Source organism: Mizuhopecten yessoensis, unplaced genomic scaffold (assembly GCF_002113885.1).
Source record: "Mizuhopecten yessoensis strain PY_sf001 unplaced genomic scaffold, ASM211388v2 scaffold419, whole genome shotgun sequence".
NCBI classification, from domain to species: domain Eukaryota; kingdom Metazoa; phylum Mollusca; class Bivalvia; order Pectinida; family Pectinidae; genus Mizuhopecten; species Mizuhopecten yessoensis.
In genome coordinates this window covers 1,529,348-1,544,080 of record NW_018403537.1, presented here as the reverse complement: position 1 = coordinate 1,544,080, position 14,733 = coordinate 1,529,348, and the positions used below count along the sequence as shown (strand labels likewise).

Here is a 14,733-nt window from a genome sequence, read left to right as displayed (position 1 = left end):
CATGAGATCAGGGCCCTTGCTGCGTCATGGGCCCTCCTCAATGGGTCCCCCTTTCAGGAGGTCATGTCCGCAGCTTTCTGGCGCGGACAGACTACCTTCACGGATTTTTATCTCCGGTCCTTGGCCTCTCATTCTGATGGATTGTATTCCCTTGGACCGGTGGTGGTTGCACAGTCTGTGGCTGTTCCTCCACAGTAATTCAGTGATTTTAAATAGTATGCTATCAGGCACCACGGTGGTACACCTGCTCGTTTCACGGGGAGGTTTTCCATTTTTTAATTACTTTCGGGGCTTTATTAGGGGGGTTCCTTGAACCTTTTCCCTACCTTGAGCATGTCTCGAGTTTGTTCCGTCAGCCTGGTCTGCCTGGATTCGAAGCCTCCACTACGGTAAGACGAATTCGCATACTAAAGTTATGGTAATTATTACTGAAATGAAATTGAGGTTTTTGAAGTAAAACCAATTTTCATGATGTAATACTTACCATAACTTTATGGAGTCCCACCCTGTATTCCTCCCCTTGCCTCCTCATCCTGGCTGCCTTTAGGCTCCATAAAAGGGGGTTTGAGGAAGGGAGATCACTCCGTGGCTCTGTCATCGAGATAGAGGTTACGTCACGGTAGGGAGGTAGGGATATTTGAATCTTTTGTTTTTGGGCTACAAAGATGGGTGTAGGTATTGTATATGCATACTAAAGTTATGGTAAGTATTACATCATGAAAATTGGTTTTACTTCAAAAACCTCAAATTAACCAGACGTTTTGAAGATCGAATCCTGGACCTCCAATCATTTCATTGTTCCTCTGACTAACTCAGCTTAACCATGATCAACCATATTACCTGGCCAAACCGCAATTCAGATATATTCAAAACAAAATTGAGGGAAGGTTATGAAACCTGCAGAGAGCTACAGTGGATTTTTCAGTGTTTTGCGGAATAATTCTGAAGTTATTTTGAGTAAGCAGTCAATATAAAAAGATAATCTAGTAAAAAATTTGTTAAATAAGTTAATTCCTTGTGGCTTGAATATATATATGAAAAAAAAGATTTTTCAGAAAAAATGATAAGTATTCATAAGGTGTTTTTGGAAATTTGTGTGCAATGCTTAAGAAAAACATATTAATGATTATACTGTAGATCCACTTTGAAAGTAAATGTCTAATGTTGTATAAATTTCAGACTTTAGAGATATAAGGGATAATATTTGCTAATAAAATTTAATGTAAAAATGTAAAAACTGCATGAACACTATAACAAAAAAAATATTTGCGAAATCTCAAAATAATTAGATTTTCTATAATACCTTATTTATTTTTTGTGGGCTAACACAACAGTTTCATTTCTTCAAATCCATAAAACCAAGTTTTATGGATTTGAAAGTTTAAAATCAATTTTGATGCTGTTTCATCTTACTCTATCCATTTCTGAAGATTAAGTTTTTTTTTTTTTTCATCTTTCAGAACTTTTAAAAATCTTCAATTATTAACTTTTGAAACTTTTCAGTAAGCAAGTAAGATTTTACACTGAGCTAGTTGGCTCAATATGCTTTTAAAATCATTTATTATTTGGAAAAAGAACATTCATATTCATTTTTTGGAAATTATCATTTTTATTAGCTTCAAATTTTTACAACTCAACTGTGGTGGAAATACTCTTAAATCACCAGGAATATCTTGCATGGTGATTCTAACAATATACTATGGTGAACATGTTTCATACAACATTTGGTCAAATAGTGATGTAATTGATGTGCTTGATTTCGGCTTTTTTTATGCAAGGTTATAATGCAAGATCTTCCTGAATCTATCTACCTACAAAGCTCCGGGAGGAATACTATGATTGGATTTGACTTAACAAAGAAAACTTTCTATTGTCAAATGGCATGTGATGGGGAGAAATCCTTAATTGTTGTTGACGTGAGAGGGAGAAATCCTTAACTGTTGGCGGTATGATGGGGAGAACTGGTTGGTGATAGTGACAATGTGTAATGCTATATAATGTAACCTCCATATCTGATTCTAATATCGTAAGCATGCTGTGTATCGGGGAGATGTGACCTTGGATACATGTCGGCGTGACCTTGGGATCTGTATGTGAGTGACATATAGCATTCTTTAGTAGATGTAAATGATCTATAGGTGGCTTGCTCTGCAGGGGGCAAGGGGAGATAATCATGTTTCAGCATGAAAATAAAAATGCTTATCATATATGCCTTAACACAAAGACATATTTTTTTCTGTCTTTATGAATGTTTTTTTTTCTCTTCTGGTTATATGCACCTGGAGTATCCCTTTTCACCATGTAATCATTTTCTGGCCTGATACAGATGCTGTCTATTTTTATCTGAACCAGACAGTGAATTCACATGTTGTGAGATATTTTTGGATAAAAGGTCTGAGTCAAGTCATCATTATTTCTCCTTTATATGACAATAAAATTGAACATGTTCTCAAAATAGAAAATGCTAGAATTGTGGTGGTTTGTATTTTTTTTTGTGTATCTATTATTATTTTTCTTGTTTGTTTCTTTGTGTTGGTATATATACTTCCTTGTATCATGCTTGACCAGAAAGAGCCAGGTCAGAGTAGTGAATTATGAAATATCATTGAATATGACCTCTGAACAAACATAAGCTTTGAGGATATGTCCAAAGACCTCATTTTATTCAAACCACCCATCTAATATAGATACTCACTTTCATTAAAGACTTGGCATTTACTCCTCAGTGGCTCTGATTCTGTTGAAATCAATTTTCATGCATGATAGATTCGTCTGTTGGAGACTATACCTGTCTATAGGGACCATCTTTTATTCATTACCAGTTTATCTTTGGTGATCAAATAGAGACCGGATCGTCAAAGACAACTGCTAGTTTACCTGTCTATTAACCCTTTCACCTGTATGTAACTTTAATAGACTCTACCATGCATTGCTATCAAGATGTGTCCATTATGGTCTACAGTGGTGATATGGTTAAGAGACCACATGTATATATAGTATACAGTCAAACCTGTATTAAGAGACCACCCACAAGAAGTCCAAAAAGGGGTTAATTAATACAGGTGGTCTCTTTATACAGGTTTATTTTGCAACGAATCACAAAGAATACAGAACTTTTTCAGTGATCTTTTAACACAGGTGGTCTAGATCTCTTCATGTGGGTCCTCCCTTAAAACAGGTTCAATTCACTGGATTGGAGAACATGAAAGTGGTCTCTTAATACAGGTGATCTTTTAATAGAGGTGGCCACATGATCAAGTTTGAGTGTATCAGAAAGTGTAACTCATAGCGAGTTTAAGTTAATTTCTTTATATGGCATGTCAATAGTACACAACACTGAAACAAATGCTGACAAATGGGTTATTACACACTATAATGCAGAAGACCGCACCATATTTTTTCAACCTTCAACTTAGACAGGGTCCAAGTATTGTGAGCTGGTATATGGTTTTGCATCATATACTCAAGTTACATGTTTTATAAATGGTAATAAAAATTTCAAAAATCTCTCTGACACCTGTTAAACACTGATGCCTTTTATCAGCATAAAAATGGATGACACAAAGGGAGAAAAAACACGAAATCACCTCATGTTGGCTTCAAAGAAATCTAATTAAGAAACACCTGTTAGGGAGGAAAGACTTCTGTTGTGGAGTACACATTTTCAAATCCTTCAACCAGAATATTGTAAATAGCATAGCATTGAGGATTTAACACACACAGATCATATTGTGCTGGTTTTTGTTCAAGGTGCAGCAGGCCAGATATAAATGTCTCATGTTTAGGTCATTACTGTAGGAACGGAGACAGAGTAATTGGTCTAGTATGTACGCTTTGACAATTGTTACAATATCACTGTCATCCAAAATGTGCTTCCAGTCAAACACCGACAAAACACACACATTAGAAACAATGTCATAGTCTTTTGAGCGTTTGAATTGTATGAGCTTTCCCTGTCTTCCAGACAAAGCCTCTATTGACAGAGGCAAGTTTATGTGTGGGCCGGATTACATTAGTCCCTTGGATTTTGATGTCTTACGTATACAGGATCTATGTGTGGTATTTAACATAGCTGTTTCCTGGTGATGGTGAAAATGTTCCAAATATTTCTTTTTACATTTAACATTGTTGAAAAGTATCCTACCATTGTTCCTCTGACCATGCTTCTGACATACAAATGCTACCTTCAAATTCATATGACTTTCCCATCACAGATGGTGTGGGATTATAACCCAGTTTGTTTAATAAAAATAAAGTGCAATTCAGGACATTTCAAATATTAGGATATGTTTTTTGATAAAGATGAAAGAAAATATGGTGCAGATATATATCATAAGATACTAAAAAAAAAATAAAAAAAAATCCATTATTATGTAAGGCTTTGTGCTATCTGACTGTATTTAAGAAAACCATACTTTATTGTATTTCCTGCCAAATTTATAGATGTCATGGATAGCGATAAAGTAGGTCTATATGAACACATGTCCTGCCTGGGATAAAAACTCAAAATTGTACTGGTTCCTAAAACATATCGCATATGACAGCAACTTTGCACATTGAAGCCTCTAACTTGGTTTGCAGCTGACAGCCTAACAAGGTATTCGTAAAGGTATTTTAAAGTTATTTCATGTATTTTCATAAAACTAGTAAAATTGCCTGGGTAGTCTGACGAGTTGATTCCAGCTCCTTTGGGCTATAGTTTTGATTCTCATGCAGGCATGAAGTAATTGTATTACTATGTCCCCCAGATTTTAGACCGAAAGTCTTTTACTATCTCTTGTCTGTCCAATTGTGCCTTTTTGTGGGCATATCTCATATACTCGCCTGCAATTGCCAAATTGTGTATGTAAGTACCCCTAGAAACAGTGTGTCACAATATTAACTGAAAATTGTAATATACAGAGTTATGGCTCATTGTGCTGTTGAATGTTAGTCAAGAAGAGGGGACTAAAATGGACAACCAATAAACCTTGGCCTTGTTGATTTTAGTTTACTAACAGAGGAAGCTTCCCAGACAGGCAGAAGTCGTTTGCACTATTGCAGCAGTGGTATAGTAATGAGTTGTATAATCTAACGGAATTAAATCAAATTAAGCCTGCTATCAGTGTGAGTATTCAGGGTTCAGTAAACAAGTCCACTGGCCTTGATAAATATTTGTTCTTTTATTTCTGGAAGTGAGAGGCTGAACCTGTTAAATTTGTTTAGCATGAGTTAGCATCAGAGGACAAGAATTAAGCCAAGTCTGATCAACTAAGTTAAGGATATATGTTACTTTTTGTGTTGTCTCTGATCTGTGTGGGAGTAATCTCCCTGTAAATCAATAAGTGGTCATTTTCAAATGAGTTAAGATTTCTCAGTTTTGATATACAAAATGTATTTCTCATTGCTTATATCCATAAGTACAGGTTAAGCAATCATGAAATTGATTTTACAACAGATTTCACAAAGAGCTATGGACTCTTTTTGAAAGTGTGGAAATTCTTCAGACATGATGTACGTTTATTTCGCTGTGAGGGTAAGTACACGTATATATACATTTAAGTCTAATTGAAATTTTCTGTAAGTTATTTTTTTTTATTGGACCACTTGTAATTAGGGCCCTGTATCGGAGATACGGGTGCCCTATAGTAATCACTCTGTCTGTCTGTCAAGGTCAAGGTCAAGGTCAAGGTCATCGGGTCAGGGATCAAGGTCAAATTTTGTAGCTTTTCACTGGAGAACATTTCGCTATGATATTATGAAGCAAAGTTGTTCGGAATTAAACAAAGAGACACACTGATGTAAAAAGTGGAGGTCAAAGGTCAAGGTCATTAGATTCAAAGGTCAAGGTCAAATTTTGCATCTTTTCACTGATGAACATTTTGTTATGACATGATGAAGCAAAATTGATCAGAATTAAACAAGGGTCCACTGACCAAAGGTCAAGGTCATTGGGGCAAAGGTCAAGGTTATATTTTGTATATTTTCACTGGTGAACATTTCACTATGACACTTTGAAGCAATGTTTCTCAGAATTAAACAAGGAGTCAATTGACCAAAGGTCAAGGTCACTGGGTCAAAGGTGAAGGTTAAATTTTGTACCTTTTCCCTGATGAACATTTTGTTATGACATTATGAAGCAATGCTGTTCAGAACTTAACACAGAGTCAACTGACCTTAGGTCCAGGTTACGGGGTCCAAAGGGTCAAGGTCAAGTTTTGTATTTTTCACTGATGAACATTTTGTTATGATATTAAGAAGCAAAGTTGGTCGGAATTAAAGAATAAGTCAACTGACCAAAGATCAGGGTCACTGGGTTAATGGTCAAGGTCATTTGGGTCCAAAGGTCAAAGACAAAGTGGATCTCTGACTTTGACCCTGGCTCTTGATGGAGGAGGTATATAAGGTGAAATAAAACAAATCAAAGCTAACAAATGAGTATTGCACCGGTATTTACATTTCTGTTAGCCCAGCAAATATGGAGGTGGAAGGAAACAAGACTCACATCATAGTACATGTAAAATGTATATTTTGCCTCCTTGCGATTCTTTATGAAGTCCAAATGTCAAACGTCAAGCTCAGTTATATGGGCAGATTGCTTCTTGATGATTATGTGGGATATATTGCCACAAGACGGGGCCCTTACTGACCTGTCAGTGTTCTAGTTTTGTTACTTTTCACATGCTATTAGATGTAAGGAATATTGCTCTGTTGAGTTGATCAGAATCTAAGATGGCCAACCTTAAAACTGTACAATTGGTTACTAGACCTAGATATTCTCATTTCTGTAGGTGCTGGAAAATTCTATCTGACCCACAAGGAGTGCTATTGCTCGTGACATAATTTTATGACGTTTTGGGGTCAGTCAGGGTCATTGATATCATTAACAATTGCCATCACCGGCTTCAGATGCAAATGCAAAATGTGGGGACTGTTTACAACTTTACTAGAAAAGCAGCTGTTTTTACGGGTTTTAGGTAATAAGCAAGAAATCGAATTTATCCCTGATATAAGGTATGAATAAGGGAATTCAAACCCTCTGGATAAAAGATTGAGCAAAAGACCCTCGATCAGCAAAGCCTTGTGTCTCCTCAATATTTTTTCCCTTTGGTTTGATTTAGCTTATCCATACCTCACATCAGGGATGGATTCTATTATTCTTTCCCCCTCCACCAGCAGCAAAAAGAAGAAAAACTGATGCACTCATTTCATCAAGATTAGAACGTTTTCCAGTGGAATAAACAGTGTTGGCCCTTAATCCTACTTTCGTTCAAGAATTCCGTTTTCCAAAAAGATGGCATTGGAATCAACTCCAACACTAAATTGACATTTTACATTAAATGATATTCAGTATTGCGGCTCTGTTAAACCTAAAGTCATTGAAGATCAGGTTTGATTCATTTAAGTTGTACTTCTCATTTTGAATTGATTCAGGTCTTTTTCTGACCTCTGTGTCAAAGATAAGTAGTGCTACTTAAGTTGATATCTTTCAATTTGAACTTGCTTGACCTCGCTATGAAGCTGTTATCACATTACTTGAAATGGGGTTGTATACTTAATGGCTGTGAAACTGTAATGAAGATAAAGTATTGCTGTAGTACATCCTGTATACTAGTGAAAATATAAGGAATATCACAGTCGAATCACGAGAAAAAAACATCATAATCTCCCCATTATAATTCATTATATCCCTTGTATAATGCATACCTATAATGTTTGAATAATTCATTTTCTCCCTTTTATAATTCATTATCTTCATTGTATAATTCATAATCTCCCCTGTATAATGCATACCTATGCTTGAATAATTCATTTTCTCCCTTGTATAATTCATTATCTCCCTTGTATAATTCATTATCTCCCTTGTGTAATGCTGATATCAAAAGTGAGCAAAAATATGTTAAAAATCATATGGAAGTTTTCATCTAAAATAGAGTGACTTGGCAAGTATTTTATGGGCTGGGGTGAATGTATATCATATAGGTGATTAAAGACATTTCAAAAATATTTATTTCAATTTTATTACATACATTGGGAACTACATACGGTTTTCTTGTAAAGAAATGAAAAGAGGGTAATGCATGAGCATATTGATGATTATTTTTATATGTTCCTTAAAAAAAATGTATAAATGTTGTATATTTTGGAACCTTAGGAAAAGTTATCGTTTGTCTACGCCAAATTTAATATTAAATGTTTATGTTTGTATGTGAATTGAATTGAATTAGAAGCAGTAAGGGCGATGCTTTAAGCAGTTTGCCAAGTCACAAGATCAGAACCTTGTTAACAGGTTTTAACCCTAAAAACTGTGTAATAACATGTTTTTTTGTCCAATTCTCCTAAAATAAATTTGACTTGGTCCAAGATTCAAGTGGTATTAGTATGTTTATTACTGTAAGAGATGTTTATTTAAGCTACTGAGAAACCACGATGTTTACGGCCAAAATCATGACCAGATGACACTGGTAAAACAGAATGACTGGGCAAAAATAGTCACAGTTTATTGTGATGCCTCACCATTTCTGGACCCAATTAACATCAGAAATTAATTAATAAAACAAATTTCTGTTATAAACTATTCACACTGTGTCATTTATTCTAGAAAATTGTCACAAGTCTGAGGAAAAATTGTGACTTTATAAAATGAATGGGGCCAAATGACTTTTTACTAAGAAATGATTTAATGGAAAGCTGTCCGGGATATCAGGGAACATTTAAATACAGAACTGGAATGCTTGACAAAAACAGAGAATATAGCATACATTTATCTTGAATTGATATCTAAGTATATATGTTGATATATACCTGTCATAAGAATAGTGGTCAGGTTGTACTTCTGAGTTGTATTCCACTTCTATTAATCCATACATTCTGGTTTCAGCAAATTTTAATTTTCCAAATAACAACTTTGTAGATAAGTACATCTGTGGATGAATATGTACAAATGTACACAAGTGTCAATTTTATACAGTTTTAGACCAAACATTTTGCTTTTTACTCAATCAACGTACGTATAAAGTTGATGTGTTTTGTAGAAGTAATATTTGAGGTAGCATTAAAGACCTAGATCATCTGAGTCATTCAGGTAGCATTTTTAGGTCACCTGAGCTTTGCTCAAGTGACCTATTCCAATCGCTTTTCGTCCGTCGTCGTCCGTCGTCCGTCGTCCGTCGTCCGTCGTGCGTCGTGCGTAAATTTTTACATTTTCAACTTCTTTTCAAGAACCAGTGGATGGATTTTTTTCAAACTTGGTCAGAATCATCCTTGGTAGATGAGGCTTCAAAATTGTAAAATTGGGATTCCTACCCCCACCCCTGGGGCCAGGGCGGGGCCCCAAAGGGAAAATTATCCAATATTTCAAAAATCTTCTTCTCCAGACTCACAGGTACTACAGTGATTTTCTCTACGTGGAAAGAAAGATCATCAGGCGCTTTACTTAAATTGTAAATTTCAGGACCCCCGAGCTATCCGTTCTCCCTTGGGGAGGGGGTAAAGTTTACTATAGTTTATATAGGGAAATAACACTTTTGGGTATATTTTGACAACTTTCTGTAGGAAATTATTTTTACTTGGTGAGAATTATCCTTGGAGGTAGATGGTTTCAAATTGTAAAATTGAGATTCCTACCCCGACCCCTGGGGCCAGGGCGGGGCCCCAAAGGGAAAATTAATCAATATTTCAAAAATCTTCTTCTCCAGACTCAGAGGTACTACAGTGATTTTCTCTACGTGGAAAGAAAGATCATCAGGGGCTTTACTTAAATTGTAAATTTCAGGACCCCCGAGCTATCCGTTCTCCCTTGGGGAGGGGGTAAAGTTTACTATAGTTTATATAGGGAAATAACACTTTTGGGTATATTTTGACAACTTTCTGTAGGAAATTATTTTTACTTGGTGAGAATTATCCTTGGAGGTAGATGGTTTCAAATTGTAAAATTGAGATTCCTACCCCGACCCCTGGGGCCAGGGCGGGGCCCCAAAGGGAAAATTAATCAATATTTCAAAAATCTTCTTCTCCAGACTCAGAGGTACTACAGTGATTTTCTTTACGTGGAAAGAAAGATCATCAGGGGCTTTATTTAAATTGAAAATATCAGGACCCCGAGCTATCCGTTCTCCCTTGGGGAGGGGTTAACGTTTAATATAGTTTATATAGGGAAATAACACTTTTCGGTATATATTTTATCTATTTTCAGCAGAAAATTGCTCAAACTTAGTCAGAATCATCTTGGGTAAATGAGAGTTTTACTTTGTAAAATTAGGATTCCTGCCCCATCCCCAGGGGCTAGGGCGGGGCCCCAAAGGGAACATTTACCAATATTTTCAAATTCTTATCCATTGATGACATGACAAGTATTGTATTTCACTTAGTTTACATGCTGATTTCCACATCACATCTAAACAATAAAATAAAGCTACCAGTATCTATGATATAACTCAGGTGACCGCTAAGGCCCTTGGGCCTCTTGTTTAAATGACCTTTAACCTTGATTACTTGACCTTGTAATGACCAATATTACACAGGTGAACTGATGAACTGACCCAGTGAGTGTAGTAATGACTGCAGAGATCATGGTCAAACTTTAATAGGGTGACCAAATTGTGAGACAATTCATGGGTAAAACTTAATGAAGATAGATGTCAGGGGTAAACCTTAAAAGGTTTATGACCTGATTCAGATAGAGGTCAAAGTCTGGAAAAAAACCCATAGGTTTGAAGTGGAATTCTCTGCAATTTGCAGAGTATCCTTTAAGCTTAACCCTTTCACCACTCACTGTAGACCATAATGGACTCATCCAGATCAATGCATGGTAGAGTCTACTAACGTTAAATGGGGATGAAAGAGTTAAGCTGTGATAGAGATAATGATGAGTAGTGATCTGTTAGTGACTTGTTCTGACATAAACTGTAATGTGATGTTTTGTGTTTTACAGATACATATATGTAGGAGTGCTGCCCATGAAAACTCAGGGAGTCCTCAATTCTTACCCACAGGTAAGTCACAAACACTGCGTGACAAATCTAACTGATACACATTGTTTTTAGCTGGACAAATTAGTAGATATATATATGTACTGAAGATTAAATTAGATCATGTTTAGGTAACCTTTTTAATTTGAGCTACATTTCATGGTATTATTGTATAAGCTTCCTTTTTGAGCCAGAATTTGTCTTGTGATATGTTAGAAGTAGTCCTATAAAACTTCAAGGTCTCAATTACTATTGTTACACCTGAAGTGAATTTCCAGCCATTTGATTGGTTGGGAGAAAATTAAACAAAAATCTCTGTCACCCTCCGAAAATACATTGGTTTTAAGGGGCGCGGGTGATATTGCCATGAGACAGTGAAAAATATCATGCGCGAAAAATGTGCGTTCACCGCTTCGTTTCCCCACCGTGATGGTCACAAGAACGTTTGACGGCAACAGCCAATTTTATCAAGCGCCGGTGCGATAGCGATTGTAAACAGCAAACTATAAACAAACAAGATGTCATTATCGAGGTTTCCTGCCATTTTTGAGCTACAAAGACTTTTGGTGTAACAAAATAGATATGACATTCATTAGGAGGTGACAGTGCATATTGTCAACCCTCAAAAACCCATTGTCACCTGCTAATGAATGTCATATTTATATAATGTCTTTGGAATGTGAAGAAAGCAGAAAACACTATCATATTACTACAGAGTGTGTTCATTGCACAAGCAGCTAAGCAAATTGAGCAAAGGAAGTAGGCTAGATGGTGTCTATGCTTCCATTAGAGTTAAGGGTGTATGCTATCTGTGATTTGTGTTTGGGTTAAGGATATCTGAATTACCTTATACATTGTACATCTTTCATCATCCCAAATCTGTTTCAACATTGTAACTTCAATTCCCATGGATCTAATCGACACATTAGTTCATACAGTGTTTTTCCTGAAAAGTACTTTCCTGAGTTGGTTTCCTCACAATAGCTCAAATTCTCTTGGCTGATTTCAATTCAAACTTTATGCACTGCTTCCTCATGGAAAATACTTGTTTGGGATTTTTTTTAGTCTGAATTAAGGTCATAGAACAAGGTCATCTTTCCTATAAATAGAACATTACATTCTACACAACACAAATACATCAGTATCAAAAATCAAACCATGTCATTGTTTCACCACAAATCTGCATGTTTTGGGGGATTAAGTATATATTGCTCTACAAAGCCTTGTTTTTTGCTGAAACATGAATGAGTTGTTAGTGAAGGATATCTGATTTTTAGTTTGCATGTCGAAATGAATTTTATATCAATGACATTGATATCAAATATCAAAACATTGAAGAAAAGCAGTTTCCAGCACAAGTTTGTGAGCATGGCATTGCAGGGTTATTGACCAAAATTGACCTCTGGTATTTTAACTCGGGGATCATATGGAATTGTAAGATTTATATCCGAGATATTAAGATTGTGTTGGTAACAGCATACACTGCCATGTAGTATTGCAGAAAACTGTGACATCATACTAACGAAAGTTTGTAACAAGGCATATACATATAATATTACATATTTCTTCTGTAGTCAAAGTGTATATAAACGGCCATGACCTCTTTATCAACATATAAAAAAGCTTCAAACATGTTTATTACCCCCATTTGAGCAAGATGACATGTTTATCCAGGGCTGTTGGTTTATGGTGAGAGAAAGCATTTTCACGTCGAAATTAAATACATCATCTGTTGAAGCTTCAGAAAGGTAAATCCTATGTCTGGAGAAAATCATGACAAACACTTCCATTAACTCATTGACCCCATACATTTCATAATGAACTATTCCAACCTTTTGAATTGGAAGAGTTCAAATGCGTCTTCAGGGGTGAATGAGTTAAACTCCTTTTGAAGAGAAAGTGATTCACATGCACTGGTTATTTTAAGGTACATTACATATCTATGAACAAAATTCTATAATTTGAAGACAAAACAATGAAACAATTGATAAAAATATGAATTTTATTTTTGTGTTTTAAGTCCGATTAATATGTAATCCTGATCAGCTAAACCTCACAATGATATCAGCATTACATTTAAAACGACTAAGAGAGGAAGTTTAAAACTGAAAAATATTGTATGAAAAATTTATATTGCCAGATGAAATGTTGATTATGTGGACTCAAAACTGAAGAGTTCAGCTGGAAAATTAAAACATATATAGAAATATCTGTAAAAAGCTAATTTAAATTTAAGATATGTTTGGAATGCTTTCAAAGCTGGCGAAGATAAAACAGAGATGAAATTTAATATGAAATAGATTTAAAAGTATTGATTTTAGCCACCAGCCTGAGGCTGTTATAACTGGAATGAAAAATATGACATCAAAATTGGATATTTTTGATCGCAAAAAAGATTCTTAAGCAATGGATATAAATGAAAAAAATAATTTCCTTCTCCCTTTTTAACATCAAAGAGTGGAAACGTTGATCTACAAATTCACACTTTTTATACCTGCAACCGGTTAATGATGTGATGTCAGTATGTAGCAGAATATTTAATGTTGAAATGAAACAAATTTTTATTTGAGCTTTTAATTACCACTGGTATAAAGAATTTAAAAAAAAAGAAATTTAGCTGAAAAACCCCCAAAGGAATGGCTGTATCAATTCAAGACTTCAGACAGGAATTTGGTCATAAAAGAATTTGGTGTATTGGTGAAAAAGATGAGACTGAAGTAAAATAAAAAAAACACATGTGGGTCAAAGTAATTTTCTAGCCTTTCAAATTTTCAATTTTACTGTCGGTTTATCTATTCTGACTGTGTATTTTCCGAAGCTCTGTAGGTGGGATAAAAAAAAAGTGTGTTCTTGGTATTTGACATTTATGGCATTGTGTCATTTATTCTGACTAAACATGTTATTCAGAAGACATAAGGAAACTGACAGAAGCCTCATTTAAATCAAACTAATGGGGGGTTGATCTAGGACCTCCAACCTCATCTTGGGCCTGTGTCTCCATGGCGATCCTGTCTGTCTGTCTGTGTGTCCTTTTTAAGAGTGTTGAGTGTTACCATACTTCCAGTCATGACAATTGCTCTGCATACCTGTAGTATGAATATACCAAAAGACATTTCTCTCGTAAACTAAATGAATTTCATTCTATTTAAGGGTATATGCTACATTTTATATTATACCCAAGTGTTGTATAACAGTTATCTCCCTTTTAGCAAAAGCACTACATTTTAAAACATGTAGTCAGGTTGTATAACTGTTTTTACTGATAAACAAATTGTACTCCTGAGATATCTGACAACACGGTGTGTATCAATCACTGACTGTAACTATACATGATGAATTGCAGGGATTTTTCTGTATTACTGATACCCCACTGCAGCAAAAAACATAGTTAACTTGATGTTGATGGCCGATTTTTTTTCACTGCACATTCAGCGAGACAAAGGATTCCGCAAATATTTGGTTTGTATAGTAACAAACACAGCTTCTCAACAATATTACATTCCATGTCTATTACACACAGAATACTGATGGATACAATGGTGTAATGTACAGACTTATGTAAGTGTAACAAATAGGTAATGGCGCTTCCATGAGGGGGATATAAACATGTGTTTTTACCACTATTGTCCTAATAGATGCGATCATCATGCATACCTGTCTTCTGATAGGACACTTAACCCAACACTAAACCAAGCCTGTCTTCTGATAGGACACTACGTAAAACCAATACACCAAGCCTGTCTTCTGATAGGACGCTACGTAAACCCAATACACCAAGCCTGTC

General features: G+C 35.5%; 1 protein-coding gene across 1 annotated transcript in view; it reads left to right on the top strand.

Moving 5' to 3' along the window:
- The window catches only part of LOC110448349 (A disintegrin and metalloproteinase with thrombospondin motifs 18-like), a 112,032-nt gene that overhangs the window by 34,449 nt on the left and 62,850 nt on the right, over positions 1-14,733 (top strand). Inside the window, exon 2 of the mRNA XM_021494536.1 lies at positions 10,913-10,973. Coding sequence (XP_021350211.1) covers positions 10,913-10,973 — 61 coding nt within the window. The remainder of the gene's footprint in view (positions 1-10,912; positions 10,974-14,733) is intronic.